This window comes from Leptosomus discolor, chromosome 1, assembly GCF_034619465.1.
Source record: "Leptosomus discolor isolate bLepDis1 chromosome 1, bLepDis1.hap2, whole genome shotgun sequence".
NCBI classification, from domain to species: domain Eukaryota; kingdom Metazoa; phylum Chordata; class Aves; order Leptosomiformes; family Leptosomidae; genus Leptosomus; species Leptosomus discolor.
In genome coordinates, this window is record NC_141391.1 from 29,248,313 (window position 1) to 29,269,860 (window position 21,548).

Below are 21,548 nucleotides of genomic sequence, written 5' to 3' on the forward strand. Positions count from 1 at the left end.
TCTCACTTGCAGTTGACAGTAGCACATCAGTACTCAAACCACTATTACCTGTGTAAGGCCTTACATGCAGACACCATCTTACTTTTCCTCTATGTACAACCCCATGTGGTACTGTACTCCTTGACCCACCTCTCCAAAAACTCTGGACAACATCCACTGCAAGGTGCTGGGTGAGTATTGGTGATCTCATTTCTGCAACTCTGGCTGCTCTTCAGAGACAATACTCATGAAGAACTGATGTTCATCCTCCTGCACATCAAGGATTTCCCTAAAAATTAGAAAAGGCAAAATGGCTTTCAGGGAGCAAATGGTTTGCCTGTGGTTGGCTGGAGATGGTGGGCCCAGGAGATAGGCTTGGACGGCTGGTATCCTGCAAGGTGGAAAGGAACACAGGTTGCAAGGAAACCCTTTCCTCTCCTGGGTCAGTCAAGTTTCCACGGCATCCCCCTATCAGCTTTTCAGCTCCCAGAAGTTACCCATCCCTCCAGTGCTGAAACACTCTGCTCAAGAGGGGCTTTGCCCCTCCCATCACACAGTGGGCCATCACGTCCCAAAACCAATCACCCATACCCCAAGCCAGACACCTTCAGTCCCAGAAAGCACTTCCATGTTCCTGCAAAGCACTTGCAAGCCAAACTCTCTGCACACCTGTCCCATTTCTGTCCTGCCTAAATCCTTTGAGGGGAAGCTTGAAGTTAAGCTCCAAACAAATTGTCCATTAGGACCTCCACGCCAGCACGGTGCAAGGGCAAAAAGCATGGTTTGGCTTAGTAGGCACGGGTGCAGGTAGCAGAAATAACCATGTGGTGGCAATATGCTCATTGTAGTGCTGCATTTCACGGCTATAAAATCTCCCAGGCAACATTTCAAGTACTCTCACAATCTCCATCTTTTGTACAGCATCCAAACAAGAGCACATCAGGCCCGGTGGCCTGCCCGAGGAATGTGGTTATGAAGAAGCACCCTGAAATACTCAAGGCCTGATGTTTCAGCTGGCAAATGGCAACAGCAGGCAGTACATGGTGTAATGGCATATCAGTCACAAGCTTCACTGCATAAGGGGTTAGATGTTTTCCACCAACTGGATCTTCCAACAGCGCTGCAGTCCTGCTAAAAGAGAAGTCAGCACACAGGTCAAAATTCTTTGCAACTAAACAGTAATCTCTAAGTCTTTCAGGTCATTGGACATGCACAGCTAACTCACAATCACTAACTAGTTACCACAGACTCAGCAATTAAAGCAATGAAGTAATTTACAATTCAACATATTGTTTCTAAAACTATTTACAACCTAGCCTGCTTTTCCTTAGCAGTTGCCATATTTTGAAGAACAGCCCCAATCGTTTCGAAAGGAATGTTTCAAGAAAATAACCCTATAGAAAAAAACATATCTGAACTCTAGAATTAATTAAAAGTGACCAAAAAAATGTACATTTAATTTTCTGGTATTCATAATGCCTTTTACTTGGTTTGGGCTTTGCAAATAAGAGACATCAGTTTCATTCAGGGGAAGACACCATGGATCTAAGGTGAAATATGTAGGTCTGCATTTCTCAATCCACGCAAACACATGTGCATTTCATTGCAGGGATTGCAGGCGTACTGTGCTTCCCAAAAAACACTGCCTGGTCTGGCAGAGTATCTCAGGTATTACTGATCACCGATACACGTTATAGCTACTGCTCATGTACCTTTCTGCAGGCTGTACAGTGTCCTACTGCGTTCAACTGGGCATTCCTTCTGATGAACCTTATTGCAAGCACTGCAGTTAATTATGAATCAAAAGAAAAAAGGTGGGAAAAAAAGGAGTTTTGTGCAGTTTCATCTGAGGAAACTGGTTTTAGCCCTCATCACAGTGGTTTAAGCCACTATATGCCACTTCATAGTCACAAAAAGCTAGAGGCCCAAAAGTGACATCTCAGTTTAGAAGTCACTTGTTGATCTGCAGCAAATTGCTTACAACAAATGTCCGTTCATGTCCAATTAAATGTGCTACAGGTCACTGTCGTTTATGTACCAGTAAAGCCAGAGGTTTTAGCAGACATCAGAACAGGAACATCTTTTTTATTTGTATCTCCACAATTATTTGACTATTCAATTGAAGAGGCAGAAGAAAATCCTTTTTATTTTGGTCAGTGTCCAAGATGTCAGGTATATCTTTATAACTTTAGACAGAAGCTTGTAAACTGCTGTATCTTTATTCTCTAAGTATAAGGTAGCTGCAAACTTGTATGGCTTAGTCCTCTAACACAGATGTTAAACTTAATGGAGAATTTTGTATTTTGGGAAAAGGGTAATAGTCTTTTTTGTTTTACATAACTGATATTCAGTCATATAGTACAAAAAAAATGGCCACAGGTTAATTTTCCTTCTCCTCCATTGCTCAAACGACAATTTAAAAATTTGTCAAAAACTAGTAGGAGGCAGATATCCCCTCTGGTAGGGCCGCGGCTGCTGGGTGAGTGCCTGTCTTGGGAGTTACAGCAGTTCCGCTGCCGTTCCCCTGTACGCACAGACTGTTGTTAATTGCAGGGCATTTAATTCCTAAATAAATCCTTCTTTTTTAAAAAAAAAAAAACCAAAACAACACCCAAAACCAAACAAATCCACCCAACCAAAACAAAAAGACACTGTGGTTCGAATTCATAAATTCAGTTAAATCCTGCTCAGTAAGCTTAAACGCAGCCCACCAATCACAGGGGGGTTTTGGGGAAAAAATGCTATTCGACCCCAGCAGCAGCAGCAGCCCGACTGCTGCGCCCCCGCCGCGGGCCGTGCCCCAGCGCCGGGCAGGAGCCTCAGAGCCACCTCGGCCGGGGCTCCGCCACCCCCTGTCCGGCCGCAGAGTTTCGGAGGGGGCGCGGGCGGTACCTGCAAGGACCCTAAACGCCGGCCCCCGGCCCCGCAGCCCCGCTGGGCGTTTTCCCGCCCGCCCGCCCGCCGGGAACCGCCCCTCGCCGCCGAGGGCACGGCAGGCCGCCGCCCGGCCCGGCCCGGCCCCGCCGCCCGCCCAGCGCCTCCCCGGCTCCGCGCCTCCCCCGGAGCCGCGGGGCGGCCGCGCCGTCTCCCTCGGCCGCCGATATAGGGGCAGCGGCAGCGGCGGCGGGGCTGCCCGGGCGGGCGCTGTGCTGCGGTGAGTGGTGGCGGCGGGCAGCGGCCTTGCCCTCCCCGTGGGCGGGTGGGTGGGCGGGCGGAGCGGGCCGGGCCGGCCGCCGCGGTCCCCGGCTGGGAGCCGGGCCGCCTTGCAACCTGTGGGCCCGACCCCCGGATGCGCCGCGGCGGCGGGGCTCAGCGGTGCGCAGTCCCCCGGGAAGCTGCGGGCCGGGGGCGGTGCGGGGTTCGGCGGCCTCCTGCCCCGGCAGGCCTCTGCCACCTCCCCGCGCCGCCCCGGCAAACGCAGGCCGGGGCTTTCCCGCTGGGATCGGGTGCGTGTTCTGGGAGCAGGGGGTACCGCGGTTGCGGCCTGAGCCTTCCTCTCCGAAGGAAGCCTTCCCTTTGGCTTTGCCCGCCCCGGAGCTGGCGGTCCGGCCGTCTGCAGCGGCCGTGAGCACGTGTGGCAGCCTGCGGCGTTAGCCCCGGTGTTGCCGTGCTGCTGCTGGGGTGCCGGCCCGCTGTGGCCTTGGGAAGCGCGATGGGGCCAGCCTCTGCGGGGTCGGGCAGGGAGCAGTGCTGCCTTTTGGGTTCGGCTACTTGGTGTTTGGAGAGTGCATCGCCAGAGAATAACGTGCGGGGCTGCGGGTGGAGGACTCTGCGGGACCTGTTACACTAAGTAATGCTGCTGTGTTTACAGGTTTGAGACTTGGATTCGCTTTGGAAGTGACAGAGCAGTTGTTGCCTTGCTGTATCAACAAGCAGTTTTTAATCTGCTAGTGTTATTAGAAATAGGAAAAAAAAAATTAGGAGGGAAGGTATGTACATACATAACACTTTTTTAGTTTTGACTAAATCTTAAAGTTTTCTGAAAGTGGCAATGTGCTCTTAGGGATCAGGAAAATTCCTTGGCTTTTAAAGCTTTCATATTTTTATAGGCATCTCTATTTTTCCTTCTGCTGCCAAGCTTTCAGTGGGTATCTGTGGGTGATTGGCATGTGCTCCGTTTGGGGACTGGCACAAGTTGATAAGCACTCAGCATGATGTAAGCAGCGTCCATTGTGCTGAAGGCGGGCAATTGTTGCTCTCTAGTAATTCCTTTCATTCAGAGGCTGTCTTGCTGATCTGTTGGTCTCTTCTTCCTCTAAATGAGAAGCAAAACTGCGGAGTTCTGTGTGAACACTAATGAGGTATACAGGATAATGAAGTGTACCTTGGCCTCGGAGCGTCTGTTTTGAAATAACACCTAGCATACTGTGTTGTCAGTAGTGAAGGGGTTCAAATCTGTAACCACAACTTGGAAATAGCATGTATTAGTGCCATTTATTACAGGAGTAGTGATTATTTTTTTTACATCCATTACGTTCAGATTCGTGCAACACCTCTTAGATCAGACGTGTGAAGTTACTGAGTGACAGTATTTTGCCTTTTGGTGGTTTTTTTGTTTTGTTTTGTTTTTTGTTTTTTAAGCTTCAGGAGTGATCTGTTTAGAGACAGGCTTTCTTAAAGCCTTGCTTGTATGCAAGTGTCGGTCGTTGTAATGTAAAAGTTGTACAAAGGATGTGGTTCATACAATGTGGGTTTTTAATTATTCTTTCAGTGTAGCTTAGTGGAAACTGTTTCCCATTCATATTGCTCCAAAATATACTTTGGGAGGTAACAGACTTCAAAAGAAGCATTGCAGTATGTAGAAGAGTGAAAAATGTTCTGTTTACTGATGTACTGTGCTTGAAGCCAAGCTTAAAAGTCAATGAGGGGCTGATTCATGTGTGTATTTGTGTGTTTCTTAAGACTTTTCTGACAGCATTGCCAGCCAAGCGTCTCGCTCAGCAACATGGTTCTGAAACAGTGGGAGCTCTTTGGCTCAGTGATTTTACTCCAGAGAAGCAAGCTTGTTTTAACTGCTCTCCCAGTGGAAGTACCTTACTGCAAACTTGAGAACTGAATTAATTTGAATGTTTTATTTGAAAGTGTCGCCTTTGTATTTCTGCTTTCCAGCTGCCTTACTGAGAGATGAGGTGTAATTCTTATTTATAATATGCTGGTGTGGGGCAGACTTGCACTGTGAACATGACAGCCAGACACAATTCTGTATGTTCACATTCAATCCCTTTCTACTCATGTCTTCTGAGAGCCACATAGAAATACCTAATGTGCCCGTATCATCATGGGTACAGTTTTCTTAGCTGCTGTTCACCGTGAGCACAGCAATTCTCTTTTTCCCTTCTTAGGTGAGGAGCTGACACGTGGGGGAAATATTCCTGCCAGCTAGCCTTGAACACCTGATGGAGACTATGCCTCTATAATCAATAGAAAGGTAATGCCCAACCCTGTTCCCTGGAGGTACTCTTTGCTTTCATTTGAGAGGTCCAGGGAGACTAGAAGCTGGAAAGCCCAAGTAATCTAAGGCTAGGGAGTGATACTCCAGAGGACTCGCCTAATGTGGCAAAACTAATCAGTCAGAATACAAATATGCTATGACTGTGTGCTGGGGACGAGCATTTTCTGTCTCTAAATGGTTTAGAACAAGCTAAATGGAAAAGTGGAAGTGAAAGGATTTGTGTGATGCTTTTGCCTGTCAGTTGTTGTAAATTCTGTATGCTTCATCTTCTCTTCCTTCAGGAGACCAGTATCTCCATACCTGCCAGGAAACGGGAGGCTTCACACTGAAGTAACTGATAAACAAGTGTGAAGCATGAGGATCAACTCTGCCCTTCAGGCTGCTATTGACCTCACAGCAGGAGCTGCAGGTAATGCTGAGAGAACTTAATTGCACAGAACTTCTGAGGGACAGTTTTAGTACCTTTGACAAATGTAAAAGCAGTTTCCTGCTGCTATAAAAAGCCTCTCCTTCTGTATGGCAAGGATATGGAGGTGAAGCAGCTGACTTCAGCCAGTGTTGTAACTGCATCGCTATCGCTCTTCCTTGTTGAAACCCCTGCCACACGGTGAGGGTGTAACCCTTATTTCAGACTAATAATTTTCCAGAAGGAGGTTTTAAGTTTCAAAGTTAGTTTTCATGCTTGCATGAGTTTAAGAATCAGTCAGAAGTAGAGTTTTGGAACGAACTCAAAAGCTGCTTTTGTCACAGGAACCCTCTCCGATTGAAACGGGCAAGAGGCCATCTGAAGGGTTGTTGGCTCAGGCAACATCCCAGTGTGAATCTTCAAAAGCTGAAGCTCAGGAGCAGGACTGATGGTGATGAATTCACTTAACTTCCACTTCAGTCTAGTCTGTGCTAGGAAGTTTTGCTGGACCAGTTGTGACAGTCACAAATGTGGAGACAGTTGCATTGTCTCGGTGACGTTACCACGTTGGTAATGGTGGCTGAAGGATGAATTGGTTTTTAACTCTACCGGGAAGAGAGGTCTTTTTGACATTTCTAAGCTGACAATGCTTATACAGAAAAGGTGGAGGGAAAGATTTGTGTAATGTGCTGTTGTAACCAGTTTAAACAATTTCATGTTTTTTCTTGGCCGTGCAATAGCTATTGCAGTCAGTCCTTTTTATGATGTGGCGTTAAGTGCATTCAGAGGTAGTTATTTGAGGTCGATTGTCAGAGTGGAGTTAACCTTAGTGCAGTGAGAAAGCAAGGGGTGACAGGTAACATCAAACGTGGCACCTTTCATAAAGCATTTTGTCTGCTACCACATTTTGCTCAGTGCATGCCTGCTTTGTTAGCCTTTGCAAAATGTGTTACTGACTAGACAACACCTTCTTTCCCTGCAAGGGAAGAGAACTATTTCTGCTGTTACTCCTTCATGCCCCTAGATTAAAAAAAAAACATGTTTATGTTACTCTGTTCATTCTCCTTGTTTTTTAAATCCTCAGTAAAGAATAGCTATTATCTGCTCTGTTTCCCAAAGTAGCAACTTGGTATCTGTGCGGTTCTTGATGGTTTTGCAGGTGTTCCCAGGTGCTTAAATGGGAGCTGTGATTGCTTTCCTTCCTGGCTCAGGAATGCTGCTGTCATGTCCAGGGCAGTGGAGCACTCTGGCTTAGGAAGTTGACTTTCTGAGTTGAAGCCTGGTGTGTCTCATCTTTGCTACTACCAGAGCTGGGAACTAGTATTAGCTTAGAAATCCGTTGCTTGGTGATATTGTTGCATGCCCACATTCAGGCTAACAGGGCATGCACTTGAGGCTTGCCTGGTTTTTGGCAGTAGAGCTTAGAGGATCTTGAAACTAATTATGCTGGTTTCTTCTTTGGTATAGTTCTCCTTCCTTCAAATAAGATGAACTCAGACCTTTTTCAATGTGACTTCTTTGAAATAGGACTCTCTTCCCCACCATTCCCATGTTGTTATTAGGACCACATTTGTTTAAACGTTGAAGCAGGGTTGACTTTTGTTCTTCTGGTTGTTTTGGTTTTGTTGTTGGGGTTTTTTTAGACTCTTGACTGCTGGCTGGAAGAAATATTTTTTTTCTTTAATATTTTAGATATTAACTGGGACTCTTGGTCTTTACCTTGAGGCTTACAAAGTTCATTGCTTAGTTTACTGGGCTTCTTGTGCCACCTTCAGTGACAGCGTAAGGAGGCCCTTTCTGGTTTTGGAACAGCTATTCACAGTCAACTCCCAATTTTTCAGCTTTGCATTCCCAAGGACTGTTCCTGGTTTTCTTGGGCTTCTTCCAACAGCGTTATTTTACTACATGTGGATGTTTTAGGTCTGCCTTTACACAGGAACCTAGCATTTGTCCTGTGCATTAATTTCCACCGAACTTGCCTGCAAGTAGCATTGGCTGAGCCTTTCAAGCTCTGCCTTTCATCTGAGGCTCACATGGATGTTTCTGGTTTAAGCCAGCTATGTTTCTTCTTGGTTATTCCTCCCAGACCAAGAAGCTCTTCATGCTTCCTTGTACGATTTGCTCTGAAGCTTTTAATGATCCTTCTGGTTGAGAATGAGGTTTTATGGCAGCTAGATCTTGAGTTCCTCTTAAAGGCCTGAAGTACCTCTTGGCAGAGGAGCAACAACAATGTGTTTGCAAAGAGTAAAATCGATTGAATGAAACCACAGTTAAATAAACACTTGCTTACTGTTCTTGTCCCCACTTAGAAGTAAAATAATTAATCTTACTTGGATTCACACATTTGTTTCTATTTCAGTTTCTTTGTATTATCTGCATTTACAGATAATTACTTCCATTTCATAGCTGAAAACCCATCTTCTTAACTTGCTCTCTTAAAGGTATATGCACGTCAACTGTGCTTTGGTTAAAGATCAGCTTCTGTTTTAGGATGGTTGCTCTCTCTTGCTAAAAAAGCAAAACCATAAAGCCTATATAAGGTACACCTGTCATGCTTCCCATTAGGTACTGGCTTCTAATAGATTGCTGTCAGTGTACACTGGTATCTCCTACTGAAAAAGTGTAACGCTGGCTCTTTCTGCAGACTACTAAATTGAGTTAGATCTTGTGGAAATACACTGCACTGTGGGCAAAGTGGTTATTGATGACATTGATGGAAATAGCTCACAAGTTTTCAGGGTGTTGACCTTGCAGTTCAGTTTGGAAAAGATAACATGTTGAGAAACTTTGCCCTTTTTCAGCTTATACTGGACACTTTCTTCCAGTATGTGGGAATAAATGTATATAAGAGTCATCTGGAGTTTTGAAGTAAAGGGCTTGAGTCTTTGGATATCAATTTATAATGTATCATTGGTTTTAGCACTCTCTCAGCAGTGTTGCTCTGGTCCTAGAGGAATCTTTATCTCACATGATTACAAATCTTTCAGGTTTTTTGTTGTTGTTATTGGAACATAAAATCAGATGGCTTCTGAACCACTGCATTAATGAGCAAGGGAAAACGTTGCTTCATTTGTTAACACAAGTGACTTGATTGCAGAACAATACCTCTAATTCAGTACCAGTTTATGTAAGTGAACCAATACATTTAGATGCTTGCTTTCAGTAAGATGAAGAAATGTTTAACGAGAATCAAGCTGTTACTGCTCTTATGCCTGACTTTTTTTCTTCAAGTAACTAAATTCACCACTGACAATCGATGCTATTGTGCTAAAATCAGTGCACTTGTCTTTTCCTGCAAAGAATTAATTCCTCTTTGCTTTCCAGGTGATTTTCCCTAATAGTGCTGTTCGTGTATAGGTGTTTCACTTGTTTCTCTTAACTTCCACTGCTTGCTTAGGTGGGACAGCATGTGTGGTGACTGGCCAGCCCTTTGACACAGCAAAGGTGAAGATGCAGACCTTCCCCCACATGTACAAAGGAATTGTTGACTGTTTTGTGAAAACCTACAAGCAAGTGGGGTTTCGAGGCTTCTACAAGGGAACCACACCAGCGCTTGTAGCCAACATCGCGGAGAACTCCGTTCTGTTCATGTGCTATGGATTTTGCCAACAAATTGTGAGAAGAATTGTTGGAGTAGACAGGAAGACAAAGCTCAGGTTAGTAGTAGAAATCTCATTTCATATTTTAAAATAAATAAAAAATCATGCAACCGCTACTTGCAAATACTGTATTGTCAAGGTACAACTGATGTCTGAGGCTCCCCTCTGCCAGTATGCAGTGTAGTAAGTTTTGGAATATAGACCTTTGTGCTGGGATGTGGTGTCTAACTACAGCAGAGCCATCTACTTGTCACTGCAGCTGGCTGGTTTAGGTAATCACAACTGAACTGGAATATTCAAGACCTAGAACGTTTTTACCAAAGGGACTGAGCATTGCAACACCTGAAAGTTAGTATTCCCTTGATCTCTAGGTGGTTCTGATTTTGCAGGGGAGGTAGTGGTTCTTCTTATGGGGAGGCATACTAAGGGGAAAGGACACTTTTCTAATATTGCCTTTCTTTTAAAAATTTATTTATTTAAGTTTCAAAAGCCTGAATGTAATGGTGGTTAGACCAAAGGTCTAATTTTGCACAGTGTGTTGTCTACAGCACTGGCAATTAGTGGTTGCCTAAAGAATGAGAAAGAAGAGAAGGAAGTGTTTAATACTTACTCAGAGTCCTCTGCCAGGCTGCGTTCTTAGTTCAGAGGATTTCTTGATCCTGGTGTATCCAGTCAGGGACTTTGGATCTCTTTTGAAGCACTTGTCCAATCTCCTCTCATTCTTGTAAGTTCCTTGCATCTGCAGTACACTTTGGCAGGGAGTTCTGCAGGTGAGTCATTAATTCTGTAACTGGAAGAGGCAGTTGATCCTTAGGCACTGTCTCCATGCTACCTGGGATTTTGTAGACTTTTATCCATTGCCCCTCTTACTCACCTGAGTCTTTTCGTAGATGGAGGGATCCCAGCCCTGCAAGTCAGCGATGACTAAAGCTGTTGTCACTGTCTTTCTCTGAAACTCTTGTGATTCTAACATGCCTGGGTTTTTTAGCTTATGAAACCAGAGCTGTGCAGGGTATTCAGGGTGTGAGCAAGTCATGGATTTATGCACTGGCGTAATGATCATAATCTCTTTCTGGCTAGGATGGCTTTTCTCCAGGTGCATCACTTTAGAGCTGTCAGTGGTCTAGCAGTCTGAGTGCCTTACTGTTAGGCATTTCTTGAGGTCTATCTTCTGTGCAGCACTAAGAGTAGCTACACCTTCTCCACTGTGCTGCCCCATGGTGTGTAAAACACTTCGCATACTGGCCCAACTCCATCCATTCTAAGAGTGATGCAATGTTAACCACATTCTGGTTTTTATTAATGGCTTTTTTCTGCCTCTGTCATGTCTGTTTCTAAATGGAAGTAGCTGGGGAGGCCATGATTCTGCATTTGAGATCTCTGACAGGATGTGGGTGGCTACCTAAGTGCAGGACAAGTACCTAAAAGTGGCATTAAGTGAGAAGTTCTCCTGTCACTTGTTAAGATGTGCTGTGTCTTAAGACCAAGGCCTGCTATGAGGGAATATGGAGTGATGAAGAAACAAATTATATTAATTGCTCTCTACTTGCACTCTTTCACTGTTTTCTGGCTGTTGAGACCCCTCAGCTGAGGCAAAACTGTTTCCACCTTTTATTATTGCTTTCTTGGATCAGGGGGTTTCTGCTTGCTCAGTTTACAGACCCCTGTTGTGGTTTAAGCCCAGCCAGCAGCAAAGTACCACACAGCCACTTGCTCACTCCTCCTCCCCAGAGGGATGGGGAAGAGAAAATATAACAAAAGGCTCATGGGTTGAGACAAGGACAGGGAGGAATCACTCGCCAATTATGGTCTCGGGCAAAATGGACTTGACTTGGGGGGGGGGGGGGAAATTGATTTGATTTGTTACCAATCAAATTGGAGTAGGATAATGAGTCATAAAACCAAGTCTTAAAAACACCTTCCCCCCACCCCTCCCTTCTTCCCAGGCTCAACTTCACTCCAAATTTCTCTACCTCCTCCCCCTGCAGCGGCACAGGGAGATGGATAATGGGGGTTGTGGTCAGTTCATCACATGTTGTCTCTGCTGCTCCTTCTTCCTCAGGGGAGGACTCCTCACATTCTTCCCCTGCTCCAGCGTGGGGTCCCTCCCACAGGAGACAGTCCTCTGCGAACTTCTCCAACACAAGTCCTTCCAAGAGGCTGCAGTTCTTCACAAACTGCTCCAGTGTGGGTCCCTTCTGCAGGGTGCAGTCCTTTTAGAAACAGACTGCTCCAGCATGGGCTTTCCATGGGGTCACAGCCTCTTTCAGGTGCATCTACCTGCTCTGGTATGGGGTCCTCCATGGGCTGCAGGGGGACAGCCTGCCTCACCATGGTCTTCACCACAGGCTGCAGGGGAATCTCTTCTCCAGTGCCTGGAGCACACCCTCCCCCTCCTTCTCCACTGACCTTGGTGTCTGCAGAGTTGTTGCTCTCTCATCCCACTCCTCTCTCCACTGCAGGTTTTTTCCAGCAGTTTCTTTTTTCCCCTGCTAAATATGTTACCATATGGAGGCACTACCACCATCACTGATTGCCTCAGCCTTGTCCAGAGGTAGGTCTGACTTGGAGCCAAGGAAGCTTCTAGCAGCTTCTCACCAAGCCACCCCTGTAGCCCCTCCCTCACTACCAAAACCCCACCAGACACAAACCCAGTACAAGCCTGTATCTTTTCCTGCCCACGAAAATGTAGGAGGTAGGCCTACCAACAGCATGCTTCGCTTCTTAACAGTCTGATCCTCCTGGGAGGCAGACTGCAGACTTGCAGAGGTCCTAGGATCATCTCCTCATGTGACTGAGACAGCATGTTTACAGTGTGTGTAGGGGAGGTGTGCAGGAAACTTTGAAGCAGGATGTGTAGGTGTGCTACTCTTTGTCTTTGGAGTAGGATACAGAATGGGAATGTAATTTGAGTATGTAGCAATAGCAAGTGCCTCTTGACATCTGACCATTCCTTGGTCAGGTAATGGTACTTTTCAGATCCAGGATGGCTGTTGAATACCTTGTTGACTGATGAGCAAATAGTGTGGCTGCGTGGCTGTGCTAGGAAACACTAAAGGATAGGAGTTTACTTGAGAGATTGCTATCTTGATCTCTTCATCTGGATCGTTGTGGGGGCATCTTATGAGGTGCAGGTATGACAGAAGTGTATTGACGTGGTCTGCAGCGGCACCCTGGGTACATGTGGTGTCCCAGGACATCTCCACCTGTTCTTATTGTGGAAGAGTCAAGAAGCATATGTAGTGTGCTGTAGGGGAGGGAAGAAACCCTGATGAGGTGGCTGACCTCTGGACATGACAAGAACTGTAACTTCCTTCAATGACTCTGCTGTTTAAAAACTGTCATGCTGTCTTAGCCTGAAGAAGAAAATACATCAAGTCACAAAGTAAGGTGAACCTGAACATTTTTCTTACCCATATATAAGCAATTGCTTCTCACTTTTTCATTATTTTATTATGTTTGAGATTTTTCTCAAAACCAGCTATAATATTTTGGTTTTGCTTTAAGTTACCTTTTCAGTCATACCTTTAAATGGCTTGGAAATAAGGCTTGCCTAGCCTGCCTGTGTTTAGGGATACCCTGGTCAGTGCGTGAAGCCTTGCCAAACAGTGACGGGGACAGTTACAAAACACTTTTTCAAGTTAAAGGAATACATGCCAGTGATGCACGAGTCAAAAAGAATAAAAACGGAAAGAGAAATTCCATTCATCTTTTAACATCCATTTAGTCTGACCAAACTGGTTTTGTTCCATGCTAAAGTCTAAACTGAGACAACAAAATGGAGAAGTGCTAAATTCCATTTGTCTTTAAATGTCCATTTAGTCCAACCAAAGTGATTCTGTTCTGTGCCAAAGTCTAAACTGAGAGAACTATTATCCTTGTTGACCTTAGACTGACTTTCTCAGTACGTGACTAGTCACCTTCAGCAGATGATTTTCTTTGGGAAAAAAAAAAAAGATAAATGCCTTTTACAGAAGAAGCAGCAGCGTACGAGTAGAGGATTCTTGCTCCTGTGATGTGTGATCAAAACTCTTCCATCCAGAAAAAATACTGAATTAGGGATTTTGAGTACTTGGAGAGTGAACTTGAACAGGATTTAAGGCTTATCACTTTTGCAGTGAGGTTCACTATATTAAAGACCAAAGCCTAAACAGTGAGTCCAGTTGAATTGTATGTAGAATTAAATGTCAACATTTAAAATGGAAAAGACCTGAATTATGGCTAAATCTAGTAATTTATGAACGTGTGTCAGAATTCTTTTAGTCTGATAGCATCTGGTTTTTTCCTCTCCTGAACAAGGAAGGATCCTGTGCACCCTTCAGTGCATAGTTTTCCATATTTTCTTATCCTAATTCTTCAATGTGTAACCTTACTGCCTCGCTCTAGCTCCTACCTTAGTGACTGCAGGGCTCAGCCACATACTGTATTTTTAACTCTGCCTTGCTCTGTCTTGAGCTTTAGTGGGTTGCATTTCAGATCTCTGTCACGCCAAGCTTTGTGTGCTGCAAGAGGGTTGTGCAGTCAATGTTGCCATTTCTTATTTACTGCGTATTACTCAGTTGCTGCTCTGCAGGCAGTTACTGATTTCTTCTGCTTTGACAGTTCTTGTTACTGCCACATCTGAATATGTCATGAGCTTTGCTTCACGTCACCACTTTAGTTCTGTGATGCTTCTATAAGGTGAAAACTTGTACCATTCATCTCTGATGCTGTAGATGTATAAAACTGCTGAGCACAGGGCAAACCTCTCCCTTGTATGGAGAGAATTTCTGTGCTGTAGCGGGGTCAGTCTCAGCTGTGCTGACTCCCCAGGCTCTGGAAGAAGAGAGAAGCTCTGCTTGTTCTGTGCTATTGTGCACCTCCTGTCCGACACACCAAAGTTTGTAGGAGCCTGTTTTAAAGTGTATCATAAAGCAGCATGATCCTGGAATACCAGCCTTCTGAGTCCTGGCAGTTCAGCAGCCCAGACTTTATGTGTAAAATCACTGCAAAGTAAGCTCCAGCTTTGAAATACCTTGAGATTACAGTGCTGTCTCGTTCAGTGGGATCGTTTACGTTTGTCTGCACTATCTCTAATTCATATAGCTGCATTCATGGCCACGCATCCCTAGAAAGATTAGAGTGGTCCGTTGTGCCTTGCTTTCAGATTTCTAGCATCTTCCACTGAAAACCTGTTTTAATACTGGTAAGGTGAATTTGAAAACACTGACTCCTGTATGAGGTGATTACTGCTCCTGTCCTTTTTGAGGAAGTAACTAGTACCCAAAATTTGCCCAGTAAAACAAGTCTATGGAAATCTTTATAAAAGCCAGGAAGGGGAAGATTTGGTAGTGTTTATTCTGCAGCAAGCACTGAAGCATAGCAAAAAGGGTAAAGGTTGCAATAAATCTTCTTGGGTGTCAAAAGGATGTATTTGAGTTGCATATGAAGATGGGATGAGCCATGTTTTTCGTCTCGCTAGTTCAAGTAACTGCCCTCCCTTCTCCCTTGAGACTCTTTCCCCCAAGAGTGTGTGTCAGTTTTTCTTCATTATGACAGAGTACAGGTTCAGGAAGCTGATTGCTGGTGCAGTGGCTCCACTGCACTGGAGGTCAGTGCCCCAATACCTTCTGCAGTTTCTCTCTTGCAGTGATCTGCAGAACGCCGCTGCAGGCTCCTTCGCCTCTGCCTTTGCCACCCTCGTCCTCTGTCCCACAGAGCTGGTGAAGTGCCGGCTGCAGGCCATGCATGAAATGCAGTTGTCAGGAAAGATAGTCCAGGGACATAAGTAAGTATACACCCTGCCCAGCATCTCTGAAACCCTTTTAGGTGTATTTATTGTTTTTAATTCTCTGTTGGCTCAGTGTCACATTTGTAATGCACTGTTAACCAGAGAAGAGTGGTGGCTGTGAGGGTCGGAGCCTGGAGACCATTCAGGTGCCAGTAAAGCTGGATGCCAGGGAAGGGCTCCCAGCAGGATCTTGTTCTAAGTCTTACTTGAATTCTGTTGTCTGCACCATGGGTCTAACCCTTGTCGCTGTAGTTGCCTGTTGTTCTGTAACCTGCTTGTTATCTGGCTGTGAAGCACCACTGACTGGATCTACCTCCCTCTCAGTACAGTTTGGTCAGTAGTGAAGGGTGTTATTCAAAAGGATGGTCCCCTTGGATTTTACCGTGGCCTGTCAAGCACCTTGCTGCGGGAAGTCCCAGGCTATTTCTTCTTCTTTGGAGGGTATGAACTGAGCCGGACGTTCTTTGCCTCTGGGAGATCAAAAGATGAATTAGGTATGGTGCCTCTTTCTCCAGGTGGATTTTAGCATGCTGTCATGGGGGACACAAGGGAGGAGGGGCATATCTTCCCTGAAGGTATAATAATGATGCACAGCAGTTGTAAAATACACATAAAATGAAGGAAACTGGACATACAAAATAAGGAGGTCTGCATTTTATAGAGTAATAAATTGTTGAAGTGACCACTTTCCAGTGGAGCAGTATGTATTATAAATGGAGAATAAATACAGCTAACAGTAGTACTACAAAACTACTTAAATATCTGACCCTACAGTGTAACACAGCTCTGAACTATTTCATTTCAGCAGCAATTTAGAGCGATTTTGAGGTCATGTAATTACAATGATAGTAAGAGACCACTGAGACTGAAAATTGAGGACTGATGAAAAAAATGAGGAGATGCCAGAATAAAGATAGCTTGTCTCCTGTTGAAAGACTGAACAGTAATACTTTGTCTTGCTGGGAGTTAGGATTTCAGGTGCGTGCATTCTGGTCTCTGTTGTTGCAAAATGTTTATAAACATCTGATCTGAAACAAGATCAGGCTGCACCAGGAAAAATGACTGCGCAGTGTACCAAATAAATCTCCGTATAGGTGATTAGTGACACTGTGTGATGTTACTCCAAACCATTTCACAATTAGCCTTGGAAAATGATTACAAGTGTGAAAGGAGTGGAGTTAATTTAGTTAATACAGTCAAAACAGAATTCCAAGTTATGCTTTTTTAGCATGGCCACTAATGTAAGAGGCACTCCTTCTAACCTTTGAGCTTCTGGTTAGACTTGCAACTTACAGTGGCTTAAAATTAACTTAAAAGTTTTGTGGGAGAGCAGAAACTGCTCTTTTGTCATAAGCAGGTTCCTCTGTTCTCTGTGACTTCTGTAGCTGAAATAATGTGATATATATGTTGGTGACTATTTTGTGGTGTGTATAAAAACTTGTATCTTAACTTTAGGTCCCATTCCTTTGCTTCTAAGTGGAGGCTTTGGAGGCTGCTGTCTGTGGATTGCTGTGTATCCTGTGGACTGTGTCAAATCGAGAATTCAGGTTCTTTCAATGGCTGGAAAACAGACAGGCTTTATGGGAACATTTGTAACTGTTGTGAGAACTGAAGGTGAGTATGCAGCGTATGAACAGAATCTGTAGGGCTGCAGACTGAAATCTGTACCCTCCAATGCCAAAAACTGCATAAGAAATCTAGTCCACTGATAATGTGTTAGAGACAGACAATAACTGTTTCTAACAAATATTGATGCTTCATGCAGTCTGGAAAGCTTGGAATCTAGAAATTGAGACCTCCTCCATCTGCTACATGTCTTTGTTCAGGAGACAATTCCCTTAAAGCTAACGGAAGCTCAGTATGCATTAAAAGCAGATAAAGGAATGAGCTCCATTACCCATGACCAAACCTATACATGAAAACTGAAGGAACCAGTTAAGTTCAGTACAGAATTTTTCTTCACCTCTAGAAGTTAATATATGGTGTACTGAGGGCTGTTGGATAAATCAGTCCTGGTGACCTGGGGCACCTACCTCAGTGTCTCATCTCTGGAAAAGGCCTGCGCCAGGCACTTCAGAAGATGGTGAAAGAACGTACGTGGCAGCAGATACACATTGTGGCCCTGTCACTAGGGAGGAGACTCATCAGAGCAGGAGTCTGGGGACACAGCTCCAACAAAGCCCTGCTGTTCTTTCTGTCCCCTTGCCAGCTGTGGTTCAGCTGCTGTGAACTGTATCCTCAGGTGACCACGGCAGCCTCCTGAAGCCCCTGTCATACCTGAGATAAGCTTCTAACGTAAGCACTTAAATGGCTAAACTCATGTTACAACTCTAGATACTCCTATATCGATATCCAGTAACACCACTGTTAGCAGCTACACCGGTGAGTTCAGGTCTCTCTGTGCAAGCACCCCTAAGCAGAAGCATTACTTCAGTGTCCTTTGAAGGTAAAAGCACAGGGGTTGATGCAGATAGGCAATTCACTGGATTGCTAACTGGCTTTGATTTCATTTCCAGGTGTACTTGCCTTGTATTCTGGACTAAAGCCAACTATGATCCGTGCATTCCTGGCCAATGGAGCACTGTTCCTTGCCTATGAGTACAGCCGGAAACTTATGATGAAACAAATAGATTCTTTCTGATACCTTCTAGCAGCAGGAGAACAAAAGGTTGTTTGAGGATCATTTAAATAAATGATCGAAAACCTCTAGATCACATCATGGTCTGAGCAGGGCTAAATCAGTGACCTAATTTTAGGAACTCAACTCCAGTTTAGGATTTGTAATCTTTTCAATTCAGGTGATTTTACAGAGATGTGTACATGCTGCTTGAATTGGACCAGCAGGACTATCTCACAGATTCTGCACTAGGTACATTGCACATCATAGTTGTATTTTCCTGACCTGTAATGGTGCTAAAAAGAGTTATGCTGACTTGTTGGGTTTAATGTAACATGCAGTGGTAGGCTGTGACTTGTTCAAGGCAAAGCACTGTTTTAAAATCTGTGCTGTGGTGGTGAACTTTCCCAGTGATTGCTGGCAAGTGTCTGACATTAAAATAATGTCAGACCTGTCTGATCTTGCTGAGTACAACTGACTTAAACATACCCCTCAGCTAGGCCCCTGCCCTTCTCCAGCTCCCTTCTGCTCTGTGACTTTCCAAGGCAGCTGGTGTCTGACTTGTGTATTCCATCCAGTGAATGGGCTCAGAAGTAGGAAGTGTTCACCCCCTACCTTGTACTTGTACAACTTTAGAGCCTGAGCTCTGCCTGCAATTGAGATAAAAACCTATAGTTACTGGGTTTAAGGAGGCCATGCAGCATTTTGTTGTTTTTGAAATCCTTTCCAGAAGTGCTGGAGTATGCCACGTGCCACCAAATTAAACACTGGGCGACTGCTGGAAATAGCTGCTGGCTTTGAGCACAGAATTGTAACACTGTGCAAGCTCCTGTTGGGGTCACCTTGATACAAATGAGTCCATGCTCTTGAAGGGCAGGAAGCTGAAGAGGAGCAGAAAGCCAGAACTGAGTTCTTAAAGACAACTGACACCATGGTCTCTACCGTGTAGTATGCACTTCACGTGGGCTGAAGTCCTGCCACTTGCTGTGTCTCTTCAGCTGAGTGGAAAAAGCTCAGATGACTGCATAGTCCTTATCACCTTCAGGCCTGGAGAGTGTCCCTGCTTGGTCATGTTACTTGATTAAATATGTGGTTAGTCAGTGTTACCCAAAATGATGCAATAATGCCTATTTCTAGATGCCACTTTTCTTTCTCAAAGGTGGATGGTTTTCATACAAGCATCCTCTGCCTTGTAAGAAGCAGCTACTGCCTGTCCTGGGAGAAGGCAAAGCAGGTCTTAGAGCAACACAGTTCATGACTCGGGTACGGAGTCATCCAGAGGGATGGTGTCTGCATCGTGTGACACCCCACCCTTGTGGAGGGCACAGACAGAGCTCTTTGACCCACCAAGGTCACCAGAGCTACAGAACGATTAGCAGCTTCTCAGAGCCACCCCAACTTGTCAGTGACTGACAGCAGTCACAGCTGGAACAGCTGGTTTGCATGTTACAGCTTCCCTTTCAGATCCCAGAACCAGGAAAATCCTCCAGGCACCAATGAAAGCTCTGCCTCTTGCAGTGGAGCCAGGGTGCACTTAAACCTGCTACTCCACTGCATTGCTACAGCCTCTTTGATGAAAGGTGGTTGCTGCAGTTCCACAAACCCTTCACATGCAGCAAGAACTGTCCATCCCCCTTTCATACACCCATGAGAAAAGGCAGTTAGAGCAGAGCACAGCTGAAAAATCTGCAGTGTCTATTGCACCCATTTACCTTGATTGACTAGTGCCCTAGGAACAGGAACACTGTCCCTTGTCAGTACTTTAAAAGGAATTTATACCAAACATTTAAATAATTCAGGTAGGAAGGTGAGGCTTTAAGTGTTGTTAGACTTCCCCTTCTATTCAAAGGTGTCTAGCCAAGATAAATAGTATATTTGTACCCATTTTTAATAGTTATGAAAAGGTGAGGACTGACTCCACATCAGTGGAATACTTCAATCTATTTCTTAGATTTGTCTTTGCTTTCATTTTTTAAAGCTCATGGTTGCAGTTTTTAATACAAAAGTTGAAGCTTCAAACGAAGCAGGATATTTAGAACTGAACCTACAGGAAGAAGCTCATGACTGAAATAGACATGTGTTTTGAGAGTTTACCTTCTGAAGTGGATGTAAGCAGTAATTTTTCAATTCACAGCTGCTGAAGCTGTATACATGTATCAGTCATTCAGCTAAGAACTTCATAATGTTGGTGCAGGAATTCATGGGAATAAAGTTGGATTTGATTAACTGAGTACCTGACTGTTGTTTATGCAACAACACTTAGCAAGCTTGGCTAGCTGAGGAGCAAAGAAAGAGATCCTGAATTAAAGGAAAAGGCTTTTTGCAATCAGTGAATATGTAAAGCCCTCAAAAATAAGGGGAAGGTGCCAGCTCTAGCAAGGGGCTGTGAAACCACCACATATTTTGCATAACCAACTATGGAAAATAAAGCCTATAGATTAGCCATTGGCCTTGTGGCTTTGTTAATACCAAAGTCAGTTCTAATATTAGGGCTCAAGTGACAAGTTTCTCTATTGATGATTACCATGACATGTGCTGTAAGAATAGGTTTCCTGCCAGAAGAATGCCAGGAGTCCAGCACAGTTCACTAAAGTTCCACGCGCGTAACGGGTGAGTGTGCACTGCCCTAGAGCCAGAGGTCAGTGCTGCAGGAAGGTTAGGACCGACTGTTACCATCTTTGAGCAATGGTGCTTGGATCTTTAAGAGAAACGTAGTATCTCATAAAGCTATTTTGTTATTCCTTTCTGCTTATACAATAGTTTTTTACTTAACTGTGTGCTTCAGCTAGAAAAATCTGTCTTCTGCTGTTAGAGCTTTTGCTGCTGCTACAGGAGGAGACAGGCTGACTCCGTAAGCAGGAAAGAGGTTCACCTTAACTGCCCTGCAAGCTGTTAGAAAGGGCATCCCAGGACAGCGATATCCCGTTCCCTGAGCTAAGCCAAAAGGAACTCAGTCATCAGCCACTTGAGCTGCAACAGAAGGGTGTCCTCTTCCAGCTCCCAGCCCATTCAGTGCAGGACAGAGGCCTTACTCCTTGCTCTGTCACCCTCTAGTGACACAACTTGGTCTCACTCCTGTGTAAGTGGGTTTTTCTTCCTTTTCTGAAGCCAGTTTGGCAGTAGCAGAAACACAGGGGCTGCATTAACTTTACCAGCACCCTTTAACCTTGAGGGGCAGTTTACTAAAGTTTATGTGCCAAACCATGTGCAGCCTCTGCAGCAACACTACAGTTTGGGGAACAGGATCACAGAAGCTGAACATGAACCAGCACACCCTTATGACAAAGGCTCAGCTGCAACAGCAGGCTATGGAGCCAGCAAATCAGCCAGTTCTGGCCCTCTGCTCATACCTCTTGCATCTGTCAGATCAGACATGGAATGCCACATCCAATTTCATGTTCCCCAGTACAAGAAAAGCAGTGAGATACTGGAGGACTTCAAGCAGAGGGCAACCAGGATGGATGGTGGAGAGAACTGTGTTTGTTCACCCATAACAAAGTTAGGAGAGATTTTACTGCTGTCTGCAGTTACCTCATTCATGGGAGGGGACAGACCTCCAGCTACTTCCACTCACAACATCTAAGTGACCAGGCTCACTCCATCCTGCACCTAGAACTGCAGACAATTGTGGAACCCTCTCAGTCACTGAAGACAGGTTTTAACCTCCATACTTGAAGTACAGTGCTGACAGAAGCCGCTTCCAGCTCTGTGGGAGTTTCCAACAG

The 21,548-nt window shown here is 44.9% G+C and overlaps 1 protein-coding gene across 1 annotated transcript; it reads left to right on the plus strand.

Annotated features, from left to right (window-relative positions):
* The first annotated feature begins 3,100 nt into the window (after positions 1-3,100).
* SLC25A15 (solute carrier family 25 member 15) lies at positions 3,101-20,054 on the plus strand. Its single transcript, XM_086481916.1, has 8 exons — positions 3,101-3,133; positions 5,322-5,407; positions 5,713-5,840; positions 9,235-9,493; positions 15,066-15,203; positions 15,531-15,700; positions 16,662-16,820; positions 17,723-20,054. The coding sequence occupies exons 3-8, from the start codon at positions 5,786-5,788 to the stop codon at positions 17,845-17,847; spliced, it is 906 nt and encodes a 301-aa protein (XP_086338042.1). The 5' UTR covers positions 3,101-3,133; positions 5,322-5,407; positions 5,713-5,785; the 3' UTR covers positions 17,848-20,054.
* Positions 20,055-21,548: the final 1,494 nt, after the last annotated feature.